The sequence below is a fragment of the Equus asinus genome, chromosome 13 (genome assembly GCF_041296235.1).
Source record: "Equus asinus isolate D_3611 breed Donkey chromosome 13, EquAss-T2T_v2, whole genome shotgun sequence".
Lineage (NCBI taxonomy): Eukaryota > Metazoa > Chordata > Mammalia > Perissodactyla > Equidae > Equus > Equus asinus.
Genome location: NC_091802.1, coordinates 6541505 through 6567060, shown reverse-complemented (window position 1 = coordinate 6567060; position 25556 = coordinate 6541505). Strand labels below are relative to the sequence as shown.

The 25556-nt window shown below is 42.6% G+C and overlaps 1 protein-coding gene across 1 annotated transcript in view; it reads right to left on the bottom strand.

The window, feature by feature from the left end:
* The window catches only part of HS3ST3A1 (heparan sulfate-glucosamine 3-sulfotransferase 3A1), a 93383-nt gene extending 72059 nt beyond the window's left edge, over positions 1-21324 (bottom strand). Inside the window, exon 1 of the mRNA XM_014864184.3 lies at positions 19215-21324. Coding sequence (XP_014719670.2) covers positions 19215-19813 — 599 coding nt within the window. The 5' untranslated portion in view covers positions 19814-21324. The remainder of the gene's footprint in view (positions 1-19214) is intronic.
* Between the last annotated feature and the right edge of the window lie 4232 nt (positions 21325-25556).

Below are 25556 nucleotides of genomic sequence, written 5' to 3'. Positions count from 1 at the left end.
ACAGTAAAAAAAGGGTAGGAAGCTAATAACAACGGTAGCACAGTTTTACCAATGGTTAAGAAATTCATAAATACTACAATAAATATGACACTTGACCTTGAAAAAGCCTGGAAGTTTTCTTGTGGAAGTGGGCATTGGAAGGGTTGCAGCTGGTGAGCTATTGTGAAGTGGCAGAAGGAGGGTTATCTAAAATGGGACCTAAAGCCATACACCAGACGTGGACGGGTGTGGCTCACAACTTGTGTAAACTGAGGTAGTAGGTAGATATTCGAGGCGTGTGTGTGTGTGTGTGTTCTTGCGTGGCTGAATTCAGCTTAGTGAAGTTTTGCGCATTCACCTAGTGTTTCTTGTGGATGAAAATGCACATAAGCAAACTCAAAATTGGCATTATACTCAAATGGCTTCCTAATATATTAATTCCACTGGAACAAATTCATGTTTTCAAAACAAGCATTATAGCAGAACTGACTGTATTATCTTACTAATAAATAAATAAACTTTAATATGAGCTAATAAAACCATACTTCTAAAGTTGTCTACACACTCCAAATGGTCTTAAAACAAGTAGCCACATGAATAAAGAATAAACAGATGTGAATCTGCTTGGCAACCAGTAGGCAAAAGAAACAATGGACTGACTAAATATTTTACTCTTCAAATAAGTTATGTTACATCAGAGTTTTGGAGATGTATCTCAAAAGCATTATTTGATGACTAGAATAGCCATAGAGCTGTTTTAATAAACTTTGGTCTATCAGATAAGTATTGGACTAGACGACCCAGAGGTCATTTACAATCCTAATAATGAGATCTTACGATAGCATACTTTTTTCTTAAAAATAAGGTACTTTATTTTTGGATAAGAATAAACAAGCTCAGTTCCCAGAGGGTTGAGATTTTGTAGCAAGTCCATAAATTTCAAACAATAATTGAATACAATAAAAGTAAACCCAGTCACACCATTCTGAGCCTAAATACTTCAAGTTTTCAAAAAAAAATGTTTAAAATACATTTTATATTTTGTCATGGTTGTGTCTAAAAAAACTGCAAGTTTAAGAAATACATCTTATTTCTGTCATTTTTATATGAACACATGCTGTTAAATGTCTGCATTACTTTCTTTCGATTATGGAAGACATCGTTTCCTTTAACTACTGTCCCAGCATTTCTGTGCCAAAAGAACATAACCCACAGACTCAAATCTTTTCATGTCTTAAATGTCACCTGAGAACAATATGAAGTTTTCATCTTATTTTAAAACTACCTCGACTTAAGTAAACAAATACAAAAAAAGGCTTTCCTTGGGAAATAGTTTGTCCAACTGAACACTTCCTTTTTTCTGATGGATGTTATAAAAGGGGAAACGAGTCATTTGGCAAAGTATAGTACATCATTACTCAAATCTGAGTTCAATAGTTCAGATTTTTAGAGGCCTTGGGGAGAAAGAAAAAGAACTTTCTGTTTTCACGGAAAATGATTTTGCTTAAGCTTTCAAAACTGCCAGCATATTCTACAAAATTCTGATAATACGCATACATAAGTCAGATGTCCAAATCAATATACTGAAATTGCTTACATATCTAATTATTGATTTTTAAGAACTTTCTGTTTTGCAGGGCAATGATTTCACTCAGATCTTTAAAACTGTGCTGGCATATTACGATAACAGGTATATGTAAGTCATATGTTTAAGCCAATATATTAATAAAGCAGTTTAAATAAACTATTATCTTTTTGCTTTTTTATAAGTGAACAGGAAACAGGCTTGCAAGAATACAGCCGAAATATAATGTGCCCATTGACATAGTTTGCTAAACAATTAGGAGGTTGCACCTGGAGCGAGACATTTAACGTCCACTGGATTTCTAACCATTTCAGAATAATCACCTTTTACATTTACATGGCACTGTTCATATATTAGGTCTTTGATTAATGATTTTCATGCTTCTTCTCCCTGAGAAATCAATAATCTATTACAAGAAACCATATTTGAAATACTGTCATGTCTTGCCGAATGCCTTATTCTTTTAACTAGCATTGTTGTAGAACCCCCCATGCACTTTGATAATGTTTAAGTAGACATCACACTTCATGACAACAGTCATTTGTTAATTTTGTAGAGGCAGATGATTTGAATTGCTGTGAAGACAGTATTCAGTCTCCAGAAATGGGGGAAAATTATTCTTTTTGAAACAAAATCATGGTAGAAACTGAAAACGCAACATATTTAGGGTGTGAGGAAATTTACTGGAAACCCATAGAGAAGCATGTGACAAGGGAGACAGATGCGGATGAGCAACTACCAACATTTTCACATCTGAGAATTTCAGGACTCACAAGAGCCTTCAGACTTATCTGCCCAAAACGTCAGGGTTGACCACCAACAAGATCTGAAATTGCTTTCACACCCCATTCCCCTTCACATTGGTCTCGTTGCCCCTTTATTGGTAGCCCTCTGAAGCACTTGTTCATGCTCCTTTCTCTTTCTAGTCTTTTCTTTCCCCTTCAAGTTTTCTACTTTCTCCTCTGCCCCAATTATGTAGAGTTTCTGGTCATGCAATGAAATTTTTAAGTTTCTTCACACATACGCAGAGGGCAACATGGTGGCTGGCTTCATTTTCATCAGGATATTAGATGAGTGAAGATTTAATGCGGTTGTGTGTTTACACTTAAGCCACTAGCTTTTTAATCCTTCAGTTCTCTGGACTCCCCATACCCTCCCCTCTTCCTTCCTCATCCTCTCCAGATAAATCCCCCCTAATCTGTCGCCACACTGCTAAAGGGCCACCCTTAGATTTCTGAGTGTAGTGGAAAGGACACTGATGTAAATAGATGAATTATTTGCAATATACTAATACTAAATGTAGAGAGAGGCCATGAAGAATTTCTCAACTTCAGATACAGCAAGTCTCCTTATTTTAAGCAATCTTTGGCTTGAAATGTCCTCCAACTCCTTTCTCTATAAGCCTCTATAAATTGGACAGAAACAGTCACTATCCACTAAGTAAGAAATAAAACATTACGAAATTTTTTTTTTTTTTTTGCCACGACCAATAAATTTATGAGTCAGACAGTACAGGAATAAACTGGTTGGTTTTTCTCAGGCTTTTCTTTCTTCTTTTCTTTTTTTAATGCTTTCTCGTCATCACCAAAATTTCCAGAAAGGAGAAAGGAAAATATCAGGAGCATTAACAAAGAATGATATTTGGCATTCGCAAAGGAGAAATAAGAATACGTCACTGATGAAAGAATATCCGATGGTTGAAACTTTTTTGAAAAATTTGAATGTTGGTGAGAGAAAACACAGAGCATTTAAATTTCTTCATTACCTCATGGAAATTTTAAGTGAATGTTCAAAAAGATGGAGATTCTTAAAGCAAGTTTATTTTTCTTTCCACACTTGCAATGCACTTTAGAATAGGCTGGTGCAGCACTGCCCTGAAAAATAGCTTGGCCACTTCGCTTTTACCAAAATTTTTGAGAAAATTAAATGGGCGTATCAGACGCTGCTTTTGTTCAATAATTAATTCCGGAAATCTTAAGCATCCATCCAAAGAGCACAATTTGCAGTTAAAAAAAAATCTGGCTACAAATTTTCTGAGAAGGAAACTGTTGATAAAGTCACCATGTAGACGTGACCACATGAGTGCAGAAAACAGGACAGACAAATGCAGCAAGCAGGACAACACACTCGATACATTTGAAACCCTACTTTCATATAGGGAAGTTGTACTTACATGGATGACTAGTCATAATGGTCATAAAGCAAGTATGAGGACCCCATTGGTCGACTCAAGTCCAGGAAGGCAGAGGGAGACAGCACAGATCAGGCGGACACACGGGTGAAGTTCACCACATTCTCTGTCTTTCTGACACATTTTCATTTACTCATCAACATATTGGCAGCTGGCTTCTGTCACAACACGATAGCCCACCTGGTCTCAGGGTCAGCAACAACTTCCTAACTGAGGAGACATACATTCTTTTGTCTTATACCTGTAATGACCCTTTCTGTAGCATTTGATACCACTGACCTTGAAACTCTCTCCTCCCCACTACCGCCAACATTTTATTATGAAAATGTTAAACACAGCCAAGAATTGGACAGCAAACACCATTTACCCATGAACTAAATTCTAAATATATACTTTTCTGTACTTTTATTATCACATATCTGTCCATCCCTCTATCCATCCATCAATTCATCTCACCATTTTTAATGAGTTTCAAAGTAAATTATAGACATCAGTACAGTTCCCTCTAAACACTTCTGCATGCGTGGCACAAACTACAGAAACTGTCCCTCTTTGGGGCAAGAATATAAACATGTTGTCCTGGTCCTGTTCTCTTTCCACCCTCTCCGCGTGTTCTGCTACACACTTTCACGTCTTGGCCGTGGTGGCGGCTGGCACGACCTCAACAACCATGCCTTACGGTGGCTCCCGAGTCTGACCTCGTTTGTGAGCTCCAGCTTACCCCAACGCACTTTCCACTTCATGTGTCTGAAACAGCTGTTTGTTCTCCTTCATACCTGTTATTTCCTTCTGTGTTCCCCAGCACAGTCACAGTTACAAAAAAACACAACTGAGCTGGAAATCTTCAAATATTCTCCAATTTCTCCCCTTTGCTCATCGCTAACATTCCACATCAAGCTTTGTAATTCCTACCACCAAACACCCAACGAATCCCTCCCCTACTTTCCATGCCCACTGTGCTGCTCTTGGTCAAGTCTCCATCTCAGTCCTTGAGATTCCTCAACAGCCAGCCATCTCGGTAAGCACCCTCTACCCTTCATATGCCGCCTAGGATTATGCTTCCACAGTGGAACCAGAGGAGGTGTGCAGAGTCAGTCCTCTATTGAAAACCTTCAATGCCTCCTCCCCTGCCCCTCTAGCGCTGTCCTGTCCAACGTGGTAGACACTGGCCTCATGGGGCTATTGAACACTCGAAAGGTGGCTAGTCAGAATTGAGATGTGCTGCAAGCATAAAATGCATACTAGACTTGGAAGATTCATATGAAAATGTAAAATGTCTCATTGATAATGTTTTATTTTTGATTACACGTTGAAATTACAACATTTCAGACATATTGGCTTAAAGCAAAATATTTTAAAATAAATTTCACCTCTTCATTTTTACTTTTTTAAGGTGGCTGCTAGAAAATTTAAAATGACCTATGTGGTTCCTATTTCATTTCTGTTGCACAATGCTGATCCAGAATAAAGTTCAAACTCCCCAAACACACCATTTAATAATCCTCAAAAATCTTTCCCCGTGCTTTGATCTCAACTTGATGTCTCACTCCCCACAGACAAAGACAGAATGTTGAATTACACTGCATGAAGGATGTAGAGAAAAGGGAACCCTCATACACTGCTGGTGGGAATGCAAACTGGTGCAGCCACCATGGAAAACAGTATGAAGACTCTTCAAAAAGTTAGGAATAGAACTACCTTATGATCCAGCTATTCCACTTCTGGGTTTTTGGTTTTTTTTTTTTTTAAAGATTAGTACCTGAGCTAACATCTGTTGCCAATCTTCTTTATTTTTTCTTTTCCTTTTTCTCTTTTTTTCTTCTTCTCCCCCAAGTCCTCCAGTACATAGTTGTATATTCTAGCTGTGAGTGCCTCTGGCTGTGCTACGTGGGACACTGCTTCAGCATGCTTTGATGAGCGGTGCCATGTCCACGCCTAGGATTCGAACCTGCAAAACCCTGGGCCACCAAAGCAGAGCATGCAAACTAAACCACTCGGCCAGGGGGCCAGCACCTCACCTCTGGATATTTAACTAAAGAACACGAAAATACTAATTCAAAAAGATATGTCCACCCCCATGTTCACTAAAGCATTATTCACAGTAGCCAAGCCTTGGAAACAACCTAAGTGCCCATCAATAGATGAATGGATAAAAAAGATGTGGTATATATACACAATGGAATACTACTCAGCCATAAAAAATGAAACATTGCCACTTGCGGCAACATAGATGGAGCTTGAGAGTATTATGCTAAGTGAAGTAAGTCAGATGGAGAAAGTCAAATACCGTATGATCTCATCCATATGTGGAAGACAAAAAACAAACAAATACATAGATATAGAGAACAGACTGGTGGTTACTGGAGGGGAAAGGGGCAGGAGAGAGGGCAAAGGGGTAACAGGACACGTGTATGGTGATGGATGGTAACTGGTCTTTGGGGGTGAATATGATGTAGTCTACACAAAAGTGGAAATGTAATGATGGACACCTGAAACTTATATAACGTTGTAAACCAATGTTATTTCAATAAAAAATTTTTAAAAAAAGATGCAAGGAAGGATTGCTTCTCAGAACAGAGGTCAGATGATGAAGTATCACCTCATTGCGTCTGCTGTTACCCCCAAGTGCTTCATAGGATGCCCAGGAATCCAAAAGACAAAAGGAAAACTGGAGACGTGGGGGAAGACCTATAAATAAAACATGCACTCAAGCACAAAGTCAAAGAAATGTCAAAATGGATTATTAAGCTTTTTTTAAAAATGACCAAAGCCTGCTTTGATTTGTGTTTCTATGACACCTTTTCCAAAACAGAATGTTTGTAGTTGAGCATATAATCCCCTTTACACAAAAAGCCATCTTCTAACAACCCCCTATATTTCAGAGACTGCCGTGCAGTTCCAGGACGGGCTATTCCATTCTCATACAGCCTCAAGAGCTCTCCAGTTCCTGAGCCGTATCTCGAGGGGGCGTTAATCACCTACACCATGCATTCACAACACCTCCCCAGGATGTTAGTGGCGGACACTCGCCTGGGAGTAACAAGATACGCAAGGGAAGGCAAGGGAAGCATCCGAAGCCTTTAGCCTACCGTAGAAGTCTGCAAACGAAGGCCAGCGGGCCAGAGACCTGTTTTGGTAAATAAAGTTTTATTGGAACATAGCCATGCCCATTCATTTTACATATTGTCTAAGGCTGCTTTCCTGCTATAACAGCAGAGTCGAAAAGTTGTGATGGAGACCATATGGCCCATGAAGGCTGAAATATTTACTATCTAGCCCTTTCCAGAAAAAAATTGCTGACCTCTGGTCTAAGGGGTCACTTTTTCTTTTCTTTTATTAAACAAATAGTAAATCTATTATGTGACAGATACAGTTGCAGGCCCTGGAGATACAAGGTTGAAAAGACTGAGGTTTAGAATCTCTAGCACAGAATGCTCACACTGAGCTTCCTGCGGGATCCTGAAGCACATTCATTTTAGCCTTTTCAAACAGCACTTCTGTTCGCCCTAGCCAGTGTTTTTCAAACTTCTTTCTATTGAGATCCATTATAACAAATACATTTTATATCCAACGCTTTCTGCTCACACTTCTGTCTCTCTATATATGTAAATAACTGAATCAAGTCTGTCACAATAATATTTGTCTTGCTTACTATACTGGATTCACTCTCCTATCTTAACTTATTCCCTTCCACTTAAAAAAATAATTGATTTTATTATACATTAATGTCTTGTAATCCAGTTTGAAAAATTCTCGATGTACACCAGTTTTGCATTGTCTAACTCCGGTCTTCACCATCAGCCATACATTATAAATGAGCCATCATTTACTCTCAGGTGACATTGATTTGCTCCATCCATGCAGAATTTTGTTTGGTTTTAGTTTTGGTCTTGGTTTTTAATATGTGAATTATTTTTCAACATGTTTTAAAAAAGCAGTATTCCAAGATTCTTTTGAAAAGTCAGATGGCCTGGCAAGACTGAGTCCACTGTCTTACTTGGTGACCATCAGCAGGAGCTGAGGAGTAGTTTCTCCAGCGTTTGCTTCCAATGTGCCACCCTTGGCCACAGGGCAAACGCACCTGAAAATCCCAAGAATTTTTATCACGAGCATTAGCTCCCCATGACCTCCTCCCCATATAAACATAAAACAGATCCAATTTGTTTTCTTTCCATCATTAAACCCTAGCAGTGCATTCCGGTAGACCCTCTGGCTTTGGGAAAAGCCTTTTTAACAGATACTGTTGTAATCCCAAGTCCTCCTACACTAAGAAGAAAGAGGCAGCCCTCATTAGAAAGAAAAACAAGTGGGCTTTATATCCTTAAAAAAAAAAGAACACCCACAACATTTGATGAAAGAAACTACAAGAATAATTAGAGTCCACCAGGAAATTAAAAAAAAAAAAAAGATGCCCGTTTTTGTTTACTCAAAAGCTTTGTGAAATGAAATCACTTCATTACTGCAGTGTCTTCCTACTGCCAGGACTTTTCAAAACGTCGCGTTGGAGCGAACAGGGCTTCAGCTGAGAAAGCGGATGAGGAGAGCGGTTAGCTCTGGGGATGTAACTTCAGTTACAGCTTCATCCAGTTCCCTTTGAAAATACCTGAACTTAATGAGAATCTGCAAAGATTTAGGACGATAACAAACACATTGTTTGTGACTTTGTCATTAAAAGCAGCCTGGCAACTTTGATATTTTCTATTGAAAGGAGAGTCTAATCCAAGTAAGAACTCTGAAAAAGGGAAAAGGAATTTTATTCCTATAATTTGATTGATTACTTCCTATTCTGAATAGTCAAGAGAGAAAAGGCAAACATTTTCCTGTCTGTACTTGGCTTTCTCCAACTAATCTTGTACAAGCAGTCAATGAACATAACACACAAATTACATACAGGGGTCCAGAAGCTAATCGTGACAGCTGGATTTCAAAATCTAGACACATCAAAACATTGGGGAAAACATCTGACACGAAAATCAGAAATTTAAAGATGAATTGACCAATGATTCAATTCAATTCAAGGCCTTCACTCATCCATTCTAGGAGGAGAAAAAATAATGCTATATCTTGTTCCACTCTGTGCAATACTTTTGTTACTGTTGCAAACCCCCCAAAACTAAATGTATATAATTCGCAGCATGCAATTGTTTCCTAACTGTATTCTCCAGAATCACCCTGGGAATTAGGAGCCCTGAGTTCTTGCCTTTTAGCTTAACTTGGGCAAGGCACCTCAATTTCTTCATAAGTAAAAGACAATCTTTATCTCTAAGATATCTTGTAACTCCAACATCCTTTACAGTTTATGATTCTATCTGGCTGGAATCAAAGAAAATTCAAATCAATAGCCATGTCTTATATGGCAATGACACGACCACTATAGTAAAGAGCTTGGCACTAAGAACGACCTGCTGGCAATAAATTAGATGAAAATTACTACTACGACTAATAATAATAATGAAAATAGACAAGATAGTGCTTGGGGGTAACAACTGGGCTGTGCCCTGCTGGGAGTATTAAAACATCTAGAGAATGAAAAAAGGAGTGTCAATCAAAAGGTACAGATACAGTAAAGAATGAGAAACATGGACGTTGGCAGTGACTCAGCCATATTCAGGGGGAGCGCCCAGTTGAGGCCTTGCCAAAAGGAAGTCAAGGGGAAGCCTGGTGCTAACAATGGGCCAACTCACCTTGCTCTAACTCCAGGAGCAGTAAGCAGCCTTCTCATAACATTTCTGACAATATTTTGGCTTTCCCATGCAGCAGCTTAGAAGGAGGAACCTTGGTCATTTGGACCACGAAAAGTTGAGGGTTCTTTATGGTTACTGTTATTTCTTAATGGATTGGAGAGAAAATTCAACTGAATGGCCCAGGGTTTCACATATGCTCTATAAGTTGAATTCTGTGATCAGATTACTTCTAAAAAAAAAAGACAAGCTGATAAAAAAACAGAAGTGGCTTTACTTATTTCACATAGGCCCACAGACTCACAAGGATATTTAAATACTTTTAGAAATTCGTTTTCTCAACCATATGTCGATTTATTGCCCAGTTTTCTAACTAAAGGTCCAAGACCAGAATCAAACATGTGCAGTTACCAGGGGCAGCCTCTCAATCCCCACAATCTCTGAGTCACTGATGGCTTGGTGTTTAGGCAGGAACCACACCTGGGCAATTCCACGTGAGAGCATGACAGAATATCCTAGTGGGGAAGTGTTGGCATGCTGGACGTGCGTGGACCTGGATCCAGCACCAGTTCTATCATTTACTTGGTTATATGACCTTGGACGACTTACTTCACCTTTCTGAGTCTCTGTTTCCAGATCTATAGAGGGCACAAAGTGATAGAACCTACCTAATAATATTAATCACATTAATAAAATTATCTAGACTACATGCAGCAGATCATTCAGCATCATCCAGCACATAGTGAGGGCTCACCGAAAGTAACTCTTATTACCTTATGTCTAAAATGATAGATAGATCACCCAGACAGAACAGAATAAGGAAACACTGGACGTGAACTATACTTTAGACCAGAGGGACCTAACAGACATACACAGAACATTCTATCCAAGAGCAGGAGAATGCACGTTCTTCTCAAGTGCACACAGAACATTCTGCAGGACAGATCACAGGCTGAGCCACAAAACAAGTACTAACAAATTTAAGAAAATTGAAATCATATCAAGTATCTTTTCCAAACACTATGGTATGAAACTGGAAATCAGAAAAAAAGAACAAACTGGAAAATTCACAAACCAACGGGTCAAAAAGGAAATCAGAAGGGAAATTTAAAGATATCTTGAAACAAAACAAAAACGGAAACACAGCATACCAAAATTTATAAGATGCATGAAAAGCAGTTCTAAGAGGGAAGTTTACAGTGACAAATGCCTACATTAAAAAAGAAAGACCTCAAATGAACAACCTAACTTCACATCTCAAGGAACTAGAAAAAGAACAAGAGAAGCCTAAAGTTAGTAGAAAGAAACAAAGATTAGTGGCAGAAATAAACGAAACAGAGACTAAAATGATAGATTTCATCAAATGTACATTCAGGGTTTTGCTATTTCAAAAAAGTTTCAAAATACATGGGGAAAAGTATATTCCAACTAAAATGGAAAAATGCCAAACAACAAATAAGGAATGGCATTAAATCACAGAAATTATTTTATCTATACAAGCATTAGTAGCCTGTCTTTGGCATGAAACAGGTTTATAAAACAGAACCAATAAAGATAAGCGAATCAACAATTAGCAGGAAATGCTGTTAACTTCTTTGAGTCTCAAGATGTAGCCGGTGTTGTGTTGTTTTGTTTTGCTTAAGTGAAAGTGTAATATGGATAAAACTATTTTTACAGGCGTTAAAAATATCAAAGGAAATGTTTTGAGGCAGATTTTCATTACTCTATTAAATCAGAATCTCAGATGCACAACTGTGTGTTTAAAAACAGAAGCAGAAAATGCCAGCATGCCACCTGGACAGGAACTTTGAGTCTGATAACGCTGGCATCCCAGGCTTAACAGTCTCAGCAGGAAGACCCACCAGGACGCCAGGTCCTGGTCCTCCACTGCTCTGAAGATGGATTTTCTCTCTTCCTCCCTCATCCTTTAACCCCGAGATTGTTCCAGGTCTGTTTTGCACCCACGGCTGGTCTCAAAAGCCACAGTGTTTAAACCAAAAGTCAGAGTCCCAGGGCAAGCAAGCAGACAGAATACTTAAGCTGGCCTAGAAAATCTGGACTGTGTTGTCATCTCAGCCATACGAAGCGTCCACAGCCATGGCCCTATCTGTTTACCCAGGAGCCAGCTTCCCAACCCCTGACAACTGTTCGTCCGATGTTGGTAGCACAAAAGCCAGATGCCCAAGTCTGATTTTCCTCTGACCCCTATTTCAGTTCTTGGTGTTTTCAAAAACCTGTCATTTACATCAAAGCTTTTGTTCTCCAGCACAAGAAGGTTTCGGTTAAGGGCAAGCAATGTTTTCTACCTTCTTCACTTTACATTTGCCGGCCGTGAAAAAGAGAAAGAAATAAAAATGAAACTGTCTCTGTGCCTGTTTCAGGGACAAGAGAGTAGGAGGGGAGCCAAGAGCCAATTTTATTATGAAATAAGCTGAGGGAAAGATCAGCATGTCTGGAAGCAACAGGTGCTGGCAGTGGAGGGGAAGCTGGCAGGCCTGGGCCGGGGGCCTTCGGAAGGAAAGGAAAGAAGAAACATGGACTAAAAGGGAGCTGGTGCAGTGGAGTATTTCAGTCTGAGCCCTCATCCCTTGATACCGCAAGGCATCTCCTGCCTTCTCTCTTGAGGTTGCTGCTTTCCCTTTTGTTGTAGAATAATTTTATTTTATTTATTTAATTTTTTGAGGAAGATTAGCCCTGAGCTAACATCTGCTGCCAATCCTCCTCTTTTTGCTGAGGAAGACTGGCCCTGAGCTAATATCTGTGCCCATCTTCCTCTACTTTATATGTGGGACGCCTGCCACAGCATGGCTTGACAAGCAGTGTGTAGGTCCGCATCCAGGATCCAAACCAGCAAACCCCAGGTCACTGAAGCAGAACGTGCGAAATTAACTGCTACACCACTGGGCCGGCCCCTCCTTTTGTTGTAGAATAATTTTAGATATTAAAATGTAAAAAAAAATAAAAGTACAGAGAATTCTCATATACCCCTTCACCCAGATTCCCCTAAGGTTATCATCTTACTCAACCCTAGTACAATGATCCAAACCAAGAAATTCACCTTGGCATAATACTATTAACTAAAGTACTCACACAATTCTCACCTCCCCAGCTTTTCCACGAACGCCCTTGTTGTGTTCCAGGATCCAATCAGGAGTACCACACTGCCTTTATCATTAGTGACTAGTCTCTTTACTTCCATCTGTGACAGTTCATCAGTCTTACTTTGTTTTTCATGATCTTGACATTTTCGAGGAATAGTGGGCAGGTATTTTGTAGCTGCCCCTCCATGTGGGTTGGTCTAACCTCTTCTCATGATTAGCCTGGGGTATGGATTTAGGGGAAGAACACCCCCGAGGTGAGGTGCCCTCCTCTTTGCACTACACCAGGGGCACACGACCTCCACCTTACCACCTGGATACAGTGGGGTCGGCCACGTTCCTCCACTGTAATGGTTCTAGTTTTCCCTTTCCTCCTGTCTTACTTTTAACCTGATCACCATCCCACTGCACCAACCTGCCCTCTCCCCGTGCTGGACCGCAGTCCCAGCAAGGTCTCTCCGGAAGCACCTTCCTATGACACTGGCCCACGTGGGCAGGATGTTCAGTAGTGTCTCTCTGGCGTGTTAAGGGTTAACAGGCTTCTGTGTGCTGCCTGTTAAGAATCCTGGGACCCTCCTCCAGAGCCTGTCCTACACAGGGAAGGAAAGAGGCTGCATTACTGATGTTGAAATAAAATCATCTGGAAGTATTTTCATTTGAAGCTGGCTTTCAGAAACAGAGGCAAAACACACTAACAAAACTAATCTGGGGCATATGGCATTCCTTTCAGTCATGTGCATTTCTAATATAAATCTCCTAATCATTTATATCTTGTTTCTCAGGTTTATGGTGAAGGCAAGTCTCTTTTATTTCTCTCCAAAGAACAGACGCCCTGCCTAAAAGAAGTGAGCTCAGGCAGAGAGGCAAAATGAAGCCCAGCCACGCAGAGAAGATCATACTTGCTGTAAGTGCTACCTAAGACGATTTTTCCTCCCTTTTTAAAATTGACACTGCAAATATACTCTGATAATGATGAGCTTTTCAAGCTGTTCGGGTTCCCCGCTGACTCTCCCTCCCACTAGGTGGCGCTATGCGTCACATTCAAAGTGGGCTGCTCTCAAGAGCGCGGGCACAGGACTTTTTTTAACCTTTGCAAGAATATCACATGCCTAATGGCAAGTACTAAACTTCATTCTTAATAAACATTTCCTCTTTTCTTTTTTACATTTACTGTAATTCGACAGCTTCTGAAACAGGCAAATTGTGAACTTCTGGAATACACTCCTCAAGTGACCATAGGACACATGATAGTCATGACCACATGAGTAATGCAAAAAATCAAGAGTTGCATCACCGGAGGCAAGCAACCGGGAAGATGCTACAATGCACCAAACTCCGAATTTCGTCCGTTTCTAAGTTCTGGTTTCACATAAGGTTATTTATTAACTATATCAATATCCCTCACAGAGATTTTTAAACTGTTTCAAATTAGCAAAGGTTTTAAATGCTGACAAGCATTTTTAACACATTCCTATAAATGCAAAGACTATGGAGCTAAAATATCACTTAGGTACAATTTCCTCTGATAACATACTAAAGGCATATATTTAACAAGAAACCTCATTTTCACAATTGTAACTGACCACTTAAGCAGAAACAAATTTCCAAAAAGCTTGCAGTCCAGTATCATTGGGAAACATACTAAGAAAAGACACTCTTTATCAGCCAAGTTACTATTACTTGGTGAGGGAAGACATCCCCCTACAGAGAAGTGCTGAGTATATAAAGATCCCGACCAGGCCCAGCAGTCCGACTGACGTTAATCGCAATCTGCAGTCGTCCAAATGTGTCCCTGAGAGATACGAGGCCTTTCGTTGTTTATGTCAAGTCAGTCTGTTTGCTCTGCAACACACTTCTCCTGATGTGAGCATCTGGTCTATGTAAGGTCAGCTCCTGCTGTCATTAATTGCACAGGCTTATTTCATTCCCATGACCCCTCCAAAATACAAATTTGGCACATATTCTTCCTGGCCAATTAACAGACTTATTTATATGAGACAAATATTTTGGCCAGAGTGTTTTCTTTTTTACAGGGCAGGCAGGAGATTACAATATTGTGGAAATTTTTCACTCATAGATGGCTATGCATTTCACATAAAATACATCAGCATGTTATAAATCTCATCGTTATAAAGGAATATTCACTCACACAAGGTATTCCAATTCCAGGCTATGCCATACGTGGTTTGTTGTTGTTGTTTTTAATGCCTGGACTCAACAGTCCTAAAGCCTGATCCCTACCCTGGGTGTCTGATATCGCTCAGAAGTTCCCCCAACCACTTAACAACTTTTCTACTATAAATTCCATCACTTTCCCCACCTACTGGGTGTCCGCTCTCACACGCACGTGCATGCGGGTGAGCACATACACACACAGGAACTAGACTATCTCACTTGTACGGCTGGAGCACTAGTATGCAGAGATGAGACCAGACATTCAGAGAACAAAATGACAGCACCGTGGCTTTCCGAAGGGGCTACTTGCAACCTCTCAGTGGATGGAGAGCGTCCAGTCACTGAGAGCTCCCGTGAAGTATATTTAGGAGAGAAATTATGCCCTCTCCCCCTGTAGACTTACACCCTAGACTCTGAGTCCAAAGCAAATTCTTCCCACTCTCCTCCTACCCCTTGTCCCTTCCCAGTCCTTAACTCTGCTGGAAGCACAGAGGAGCCTCTCTGGACCCAAGTCCTTATGACCTTGCACGGGTGGCCAGACTCTGCAGCTCCCTTGGCTCAAATTTCATTTCCAACCCTTCACGCAGAAGGGCCTTGTGGCTCAGGAGGGTGGGAAACAGCCCACGGAGGTCCTCTGCAGCTGCTCCCAGCTGCTCCGAGATGCCGGTGTCTCCTGAGAGGAACCGAAAGCTCCTCTGTTCAGTTTGCCTCCCTGGTGGACGTGAAACAGGCAATGGTCATAAGAGGCCAGAAAATTCCAAATGCTGATGAAGCCAGGGGAGAACTAACTCCTAAACTGCAAGTTGAGTCATCTTTGATCTTCCCGGATGCTATAGAGTAAAATAATTTAAATGATACTGATCTCTGCTGAAATTGTCCAGTCTTACTTAAGAAAATGAATCAAAACATAGGAAATGGATGCACTAGTAGAAGAGACTGGATAACGAATACTTACTATCTTGTCCCGAAACACAGTATGAAAGTATCACAGAAACCAAACGGCTATATAACATTTATATAACCAAACATATAAACGTGTGTCGTGTGTGTATACACACATTTTTAATACATACGTAAGTGCACAAATATCTTTACTTCATAAATAGGTATCTTTCGTCTTAGGAGAAAAACCCCACACTTTCTAGTGGATACAGATCTACACAGGCAGAGAGAGCGCCTTCTTATTAAATTCTAAGCTCACCTGCTCTGGAACTACAGTAGAGGCATTCGACCTTGACTTCCAGAAAAGATCTCAAAGTTTTGAAGCTAATGAAACAATTCCCCACTTTCCTTTATGAACTCACCACACACACAATGGAAATGGAGACTGTTCATCGCAAAGGATTGTTTGTCTATGACATGCAAGCCACAGACACGTGTTGCACTGATATCACATCTGCGAAATTCAGTCGTGTGGAATGTTTCTTAAACTCCATCAGAGCGTAGTTCCATACCCAGGAGACTCCACCGAAGCATCCTAAATTATCACTAACAAATTTCCTGGCATATCAAAATTTGCCTTTGTTTTATCTATTTTAGAGTAATAGTAGGAAGCTTTAAATCAATCAGAATAATTTCCTTTATAGAGATTTTGAATAAGTTCATTTTCTTTGCATTTACTCCTACAAATTTGTTCGAATGCAGACACTGTTGATTACACTATTCTTAGGATGCAGTTTATAAGTACTTTATTATTTTTTTTCCCAAGCGAGAGAAATTTACTGACACATCCCAGCAACAGGAGTTTCTAACTCAAACTCATTCTCCAAGGGATTTTCTTCAAAGTTCCTAATAGCAACAGAATTCTCCCTCTGTCGGGACAGTAGGGGGCGCTGTCACAACAAACTATTATGGCAAACCGAGCTATTTCACCAGGCAAAACAAGGCTAGACATTTATGATTCTCCCATGTGAGTGAGCATCTTAAAAATATTATACAGGTTTTTCTCTTTCATGATTCACTTGAAGCTGCAAATACTGGGATTTTCTTTCTGTTCCTCTATATGTGTGAGAGTGTGTGTGTCTGTGTGTGTGTGGTCAATAAGAGTGTGGCAGAAACTTTATATTACAAATTTGGGGCTGACTCAAGAAGGTCTAACCAAATCTCTTACTCTAAAATATTGGCCAAATACAAGCGGCTAAAATTCACTGAATAGTTAACTGGCATTTTGTGTGGGGAATTTCTTTTTCATAGTTAAGTTTTCAGTCTTTCTCACAAACATCAAACTCCAAGTTCAGAGCCAAGATGAAAGACAACTGTGGCAAAATTTCATTAAATAATCGCATAATCCAGGCTCCATAAGTTGGATTTTTTTAATGAGTTTTCTATGTAATTGAGTTAAACTTAAATTTATGCATCCAATAAAAAACCACTGCAAATGGTAAAACAAAGACATTGCCCCGACACTTAGAAAATTAAATTCACCAAACCATGAAGTCTACCGTGCAATGATTTTTGTAACCACCATAAATTGCTTTATGGAACTCCTCTGCTGGAGTAAACAATCCAGGGAGAGATTTACTTCACGGCATGCATCCAGTTTCCAAACGAGAGAGTGGCCTAAATGTTTATGATTCTCTCTCTTTTTTCTTTTCTTTCTTTTTTTTTAATACTTGTGTTTCCAGTTACCTTGAAACCTTCCTTCTCTTACACGAGCTCAGAATGGTCTACGGAAAATAAGATCCAGGTCTGTAGATATACTGTGCCCTCAAATACTCAATTTCTGGAATAAGAAGAAACAATCCTACTTTGTGGAAATAAAATCTAAATGGCAAAATGAAAATAAAGGGTTTTAGTACTAAATATTTCACCATATTTTACAGCACCTCAGAGCCCAACATTGTCTCAGATGTTTCAGGCAGTCGGCTTGAAACGTGTTCCCTTATAGCACAGGACCAGGCCGAATGCAACGCAAACTGCTCTAGATAAGAGTTTTAGGGGTCTTTAATCACTTCTTTCTTGTGTCCTTGATGGAAAAAACAGAGCTGCCTTTGTGCTAAAAAGAAGGACCTGTTGTTTCCAGATTCAACAGGTCATTTTTATAAGAACTTCCCAGAGGATACAACATAAACGACAGAAACACAAGGGAATTTTTTAAGTGGCTGATGATTTTAAATGATATATATTCTATATTAAGGGAAGGTTGTTTGTTTTTCTTTCCAACAAACGGAAAGTTACTGTTTGAAAAGAGTTTAATGCTTGGAATTTGACTTTTAGGACCAAATGTTTTCTCACAAGTTAAGTTACTGTCAATTTGGCTCCTGAAATTAATCTGAGGGTGTGCTTGACCCCTCGAGTAAATAAACTTGTCAGATCATGTCCATTTCTGTTTCTGGGGTGAATAGTTAATTTAGCGGGCTTTTGAAATATATCTAAATGGTGTTGTAACTTTTGTAATATTGTTTCAGTTAAAATAACAAGGAGAACGCATACTTAATGAACAAGATAAAACTTTATAAAATGGAAAATTCTGGCAACACGATTTTTCCTTGTTCTCGCAGAAAAGAAAAGAGGCCAAGACTATATAGGAAATAAAATCCAGGTGACGCTAGGATTTATTAGACTTTGGCTGATTCTATTATTAAAGGTGGTCTGAATTTGAGAAGACTGGCAAATTCAAGATTAAGATCTAAATTAGACTTGTTTCCTAAACAGTATTAGGAGGGTTTTCTACAATGTAACCAATGTCCCTATTTTCTTCCCTTTTTCTTCCTAAAAAAAAAAAAAGGTTGGCTACCTCATTTGCAAAGAGAATTGTTTGAAGGTCTTTAGAAGTTTCTGCCAGTCCAGAGACAAAAGGTGCCCTTCCCAATAAATACACAAAGCACTTTAGAAAACTCACTCCTCGCCCCAAACAAAAGTTATTGCCAAGGAAGCCTTCTTTCAAACACGGAGACTGGCTGCTGGCACTTGCTCAGACGTATATTTCCCAACTACTGAGGCTCTGGTTCCTGACACTTTTACTAAGTCTCTATATTACTTACCACCTAGGACAATTATCTGGCAGAGGGTCAAGGGAAATAAATACCTGCTGGCAAAGACTGCATTAACCACAGGGAATTGCCCAGAAGATAAAGAAGATGTGAAAACAGGCTTCCTTGGGAGAGGGACCGGCTAGGTTACAAACCTAATAATTCATGAGCAGGTTTCTAACTTCGAAGGAACTTTTCTTTAGCTAACAACATGGATACTTTCTCAGAGCAGGAAAAAAAAAGACAAGATTGGCTATTCGGGGGAAAGGGAATGCCACGGACTAAAGAAAAAATTAAGGCCAAAATTTCCAGCCCACTCCTTCCCTCAACATCCACCTCCCTGGAAAGAGAAGGCACGGTGGGGAAGGAGACCCCTCAACCTAAGGACAACTGCTGATGACCTTTTGCCTTCCGCATGAAACGAAGGGAGGTGAACTGGGGGTCATCACTGGCGCCCTCAAGCCCACCTCCCACCTGAGCCGGCCCACGGCCGCCCGCTCTGGCTGCCTCCGTCTGCGCCCCGCGCCAGCTCACCGGTACCAGGCGAGGCCCTTGTCGTAGCTGCGGTCGAAGAAGTGGGGCTCGGCGCCCACGGCGCGCACGTCGGGGTGCACGCGCAGGAACTCCAGCAGCGCCCGCGTGCCGCCCTTCTTCACGCCGATGATGATGGCCTGCGGCAGCTGCTTGCTGCCTTCGTCCAGCAGCAGGGCCAGGGTCCCCGGCGGGGCCTCGGCCACGCTGCTCCCGGCCCCGGAGCCGCCAGGAGCCCCGGCCAGGCCGGGGGTCTCCTCTTCCCAGGCAGCCTCCTCGCCGTCGCCGCGCGGCTCGGGCGGCCGGCGACTCCGCCACTGCTGCAGCTGCAGGAGGCGCTTTCTTTGCGCCGCCGCGGGCCACACCGCCAGCTCCCTCGGGCCTCCGGCCAGGACGCCGGGACTCGGGGTCCCCGCCTCCTCGCCGCCGCCCGACAGCCCCACGACGGGGCCCGACAGGGTCTGGCAGCGCTCGGCCAGGCAGTAGAAAACGTAAAGGGACGTGAGCAGGGAGCAGAGCATCAGCAAGAACTTCCGGAAGATGCTGCGGGACAGCGGCTCGGCCGAGGTGGGGTGGGCGCCGGCCGGGCCCGGAGGGGCCATCCTAGCCGGAGGCGACGTCGGGCAGCGCGGGGGCCATGCTAGGCCGGGACCCTGCCAGGTGCCCTGACATCCTCCAGGAGGGCCTGCGCGCTGGACGGAGGCCGCATCGCCCGTGCGTCCCTGCGGCGTGCGAGCTGCCCGGGGAGGCGGCAGCCGGGGCTCCTAGGGAAGAGGAGCACCGGGAGCCCCGCGCGGGATCCCTGCCTCCGGTCGAGGGGGTGGGAAGGGGGACGTGGTGCCGTGCTTAAGAAACCATCGTCTTAAGAGTCGCCCAAGTTCTGAGTCTTGGGGCAGTGCTCGGCGCCCCAGTTCCCTGAGAGTCGCCGGAATGGGAGTCTTGGCGACGGCGGCGAAGGCGAGCGTCTCAGCCCCGGCCCCAGCGGCCTCTCGGCGCGGATCTCCGCTCAGCGATCGTGCATCCCTCGCTGGTCCCGGGGCAGGCACGCGCAGCTCCGGGGCCGCTGAGCTCCGTGCGCTCCAGACAGCGGCGAGAGGCGGTGCCTCTCTGTTTCCTCGGCCCCCCTGCCCGCCGGGGCGCGCCCTCCGGCCCTGGTATGAGGTCCCCCGGAGTCCCTCTGCCCGAGCGGGAGCCAGCAGGCCCGCGCCGAGCCGTCCACCCCTCTTCGTGCGCGCCCGGCTGCTCCAAACTGCTCTCGGGCCCCACCTGTGAGCGGCGTGGCGGAGCCGGGCTGCGCGGGACCTGTCAGCGGCCGCGGCCACTGTGCTCGCAGGCGCTCCCCGGCCGCCTCCCTGGCCGCCGCCGCCGCCACACGTGGGGCGCCGAGGGCTGCAAACTTGGCGGTGACGTCAACGGCCCGGGCTGGACCAGCCCCCGGACAAGCGCAGCTGGGCAGGCGGGGTGGGATGGAGAAAAGGTGGCGCGGACCCCGCAGCGGCAGTCCAATGACATCGGAGAGGGCGGGGGCGACAGGGGCGACGCCCCTTCCCCACTCCGCCCTCTCCCGCCCCACAGCCCCGCGGGCAGCCTCGCCCCCTTCGAGCCGAGCGGGGAGCTCCGGCGGCTCCCGGGTCGCCTGACTGACAGCGAGGGCCGGCCGGATCCCCGGGGGCCTGACTTCCACCCAGCGAGCCGCTCACTGGATCAGGGGCTCCCAAACCTCTCCACCTCCGCTCAGCTCTTCGCAGCCCTGGCCCCCTCCAAGTCCCCTGCGCTCTGCTTCCCTCCCGCCTCCCTCGCTACATCCTTCCCCGCCCCCCGCCACCTCTTGGAACCTTCGGAAGTTTTGTTGGCCGCAGTTCCCAGCAGCGCGATGCGCGCCACGCCCCCATCTGTCGGGGGCGAACGGAATTCCTCCACAACAGCTTTGACTCCCACCTAGTCCACTGTCCACGCCGGGCCCTCGAGCGAAGCCTTCTCTCCCCGCCAGCAGTATTTCCCCCCTTTGATTGTTTTCCTTTATATTAGCTTAAGATGATCGAGAGTTCTCTAGGACCTAGAAAGAAACAGCCTCTTAGGAAATAAGTCAATAAATAAAGCAAGGGGAGAAATTAAGATGAAAAAATATATATCAGCTTCGACTCCAAATCCACATGCCCAGTTTTTGAAGAAGGAATTTTTTTCTTAAATGTTGTTTGTGTGTGTGTGTGTGTGTGTGTGCGCGCGCGCGCGCACTCGTCCCGGGAACGGAGTTAAATAACCTTTCATAAACAGCGGTTTCCTCTTTCTCCTGCCTCCCCTGACCCTGTATCCTCTAAATGTGCTCCTCAGACAGCGGGTCAGGAAGGGCTCCATATCGCCTTGCTGTTTAATGGAGGGAGGTGGCCCGGGGAACCTGCACGAGGTGGTTTTTCATTCCAGTCCGATTTGTTCCTATTTCTTGGCTTCCTTGTCTCGGCAGGACGCCCCGCAATGTGGGCGGTAGCCTGGCCGTCTCACACCAACTCCTGTCGGCTGTGGAGGCAGCTTTCTGGGCCCACCGTGGATGCTGACCAGGGCCCGCAGCAGGCCTGGCGCCCGGGATGCAGGACATTCACTGGGAATTCCTGCTGCCCAGTGTTGGGACTTCAGACCTTCTTCTCGCCTGCCTTCCTGGGTGCGCTCGATTTGACCACGGAGGAAGAAATCAGGGAAGTCCTTCTTAACCTTCCAAAGGGGAGCGAGTGGTGGTCGTAACTCGGTGCTTGGGCGGAAGTGGTGTATTTATGCCCTGCTGGATAAATACTCAGTGCTGGCATGGTTTTATGTTTATAAAGTACCAATCTCAACCTAGTCTACAAAGCAGCGAAGAGCTTATTGAATTCTGATGCCGATGCCCTAAAGCAATGGGTTTTCACAAGGATGAACAGCAAGTGCTGCCAAGCTCTAAGTAAGGCCTCTTCGTGTTTTAAAATTGGATATCGACAAACCAGTAGAGGTTTAATACTTACTTGAACTTTAAAATCTTTTAAAGTTTTTCTCTAGGTATTTCAGTCTGATTTGCAGAAGGAAGACACAAAAACAAAGACTGTTTTAAAGTTATTCTGAGCATATGCAATCCCGTAAATGCTTACAAACACGCCTCGGTTTCCTCATCTGGAAAATGGCAGTCTCCAAGTTTCCTTCTAGCTCCAAAACAATAGAATATTGTGCATGATAATTTCACTGAGCATAGGGATTTCCTTTCTGTGGGTATTAACATCCACGCTGTGTAGGAGACCTCGTTCTCAGGACCACTCACAATATCCAGGGCCTTTCTCATCATTAGAAATAAAATAAGAGCCACAATATGAGCCTCATAGGTCACTTAAAATTTCCAGTAGCCATCTTTAAAAAGGTAAAAAGAAGCAGTTTTAGTAATACATCTAATGTGCCTAAAAATGTGATTTTAATGTATAGACAATATAAAAATTATTGAGGTCATTTATGTTCTTTCCTTTCACACCAGGTCTTTGAAATCTAGTGTGTATTTTACACTTCGGGTACTTCTGTATTGGGACGAGTTTCAAATGCTCAGTACCCACATGTGGCTGGTGGCTACCACACTGGACAGCATAGAGGGGGGTGCTGCTTTTGGTGAGAGGGGTGTGTCTGTCAGAGTCCCAACGGAAACAGCACATTCAATTTGGGATAATTCTTGGAGGGATTATTTAAAAAAGACTTGTTTACAAAAGAGTGGAACAGCCAAAGGCTCAGGCATAGTGCGATGATCCTGGGCTAGTGGTGTTGGGCTGTTGCCACCTTTAAATCTAAAGGAATGAGGGAGAGGAGAGGTTCTCAAAACCTAGGAGGAAAAAGTCATCCAGAGATGACTTGAGAGAAGTCATCTTGAGAGAAGCAGCGAGCTTTGTTGGTGGGACACAGGCCACCCAAGGCGATCTCTCAGGGAAAGGTTCCGGGAAAGATTCTTGACAAAACAATAGGGGACGGGTATATGGCGTTGTGTCTAATCATGGAAAAAATCAAGAAGACTGATTAAAGTCTCATGATGACATTAGTTACAGTCGCACTCCACAGCCCTTTAGAAAGTGCTTCCTTTCATCCATTCCGATGCATTTATTAGACGAAACCAGTCATAGCTAATCATTACTATGGTGCTTTGAAGGGAAAAGATAGCTACCAAATGACTAACAAGTGCTATGGCCTTTGTTGCAGTTTCTTCTTGCTTCTTCCTCTCTCTTTGTCATTCCGTGTTAAAGCATATAGCCACCCCTTAAAAGTGGTAAGGTTCTGCCGGGAAAGCTCTTGCTCTCATAGAAGGCGGTCTCGTCCTCAGTGGTGAAACAGGTGAGATGGATGTTCACAGACCTCCAGCTTTCTTCTCAGGACCTTCTCTCCCCTCAGTGCGTGCCCACTCCTGCTCCACTGTCCTCACCCCGTGTCCTCGGGGCTCCTGCCCGCAGGCCCTTCCCACCCCTGATATTATACACCCATCCATGCTACTGCACAAAAGACTGCTTATCTTCCCTCAGACCCCACCCACAGAGGGTTGACAGTTTAAAGTAAGGAGTATTTTAAAAAATGACTCTCTCCTACCTGTCCTGGAATCAATAACTCATGTTTATTTAAAACACTTGACATACAACCAAGTATAAAAAATAAAATAACACAAATACACTCAAAATGTCAAATTTCATTGCCCAGAGATGATCATGATTAATATACTGATTAGTTTCCTTTAAAGTTATATATATATATATTCACACACACAGTATATATCACAATATATAATATCATAAATATACATTATAATATATATCAAATATATTTTATATAATTTATAATTTATATAAAACTATAATTTATGTATACTATATCATTAATAATATATAAAATAATTTTTTATGTATTAAAGTTATATATAATTTTTGTTTGTTTACTGAGTTCATAATAGTTTACATCAATGTGAGATTTCAGTTGTACATTATTTCTTGTCCGTCATCACATAAGGGCTCCCCTTCATCCCCTGTGCCCACCCCCTGTCCCCCTTCCTCTGGTAACCAGTGACATGTTCTCTTTGTCTATGTGTTTGTTTATCTTCCACATATGAGTAGAATCATGTGGTGCTTGTCTTTCTCAGTCTGGCTTATTTCACTTAACATAATACCCTCAAGGTCCATCCATGTTGTTGCAAATGGGATGATTTTGTCTTTTTTATGGCTGAGTAGTATTCTATTGTGTGTGTGTATATATATATATATCACATCTTCTTTATCCAATCATCGATTGATGGGCACTTGTATTGTTTCCATGTCTTGGCTGTTGTGAACAGTGCTGCAATGAACATAGGGGTGCATATGTTACTTTGGATTGTTGATTTCAAGTTGTTTGGGTAGATACTCAGTAGTGGGAGAGCTGGGTCATATGCTATTTCTATTTTTAGTTTTTTGAGGAATCTCCATACTGTTTTCCATGTGCCTGAACCAGTTTGCACTCCCACCAGCAGTGTATGAGAGTTCCCTTTTCTCCACACCCTCTCCAACATTTATTATTTTTAGTCTTAGTGATCATAGCCATTTTAACAGGTAGTTTTATGGTTTGAAGACTTATCTTCAAGTCTTTGATCCATTTTAAGCTAATTTTTGTGTATGGCATGAAATAATGGTCTACTTTCATTCTTTCGCAAGTAGTCGTCCAGATTTCCCAACACCATTTATTGACGACGCTATCTTTTCTCCATTATGTGTTCTTGGCACCTTTGTCGAAGATTAGCTGTCCATAGACGTGCGGTTTTATTTCTGGGCTTTCAGTTCTGGTCCGTTGATCTGTGTTCCTGTCTATGTACCAGTACCACGCTGTTTTGATTACTATGGTTTTGTAGTACATTTTGAAGTCAAGGATTGTGATGCCTCCAGCTTTGTTCTTTTTTCTCAGGATTGTTTTAGCAATTCGGGATCCTTGGTTGCCCCATATGAATTTTAGGATTCTTTGTTCTATTTCTGTGAAGAATGTCATTGGGATTCTGGTTGGGATTGCATGGAATCTGTAGATTGTTTTGGGTAGTATGGACATTTTAACTATGTTTATTCTTCTAATCCATATGCATGGAATCTCTTTCCATTTCTTTTTGTCATCATCTATTTCTTTCGACAATGTCTTATAGTTTTCATTGTATAAGTCCTTCACCTCCTTGGTTAAATTTATTCCTAGGTACTTTATTCTTTTTGTCACTGTTGTTAATGGAATTATATTCTTGAGTTTCCTTCTATAAGTTTGTTATTAGAGTATAGAAATGCAACTGATTTTTGTAAGTTTAGTTTTTAACCCTGCAACTTTACTTTCATTGTTGATTATTTCTAATAGTTT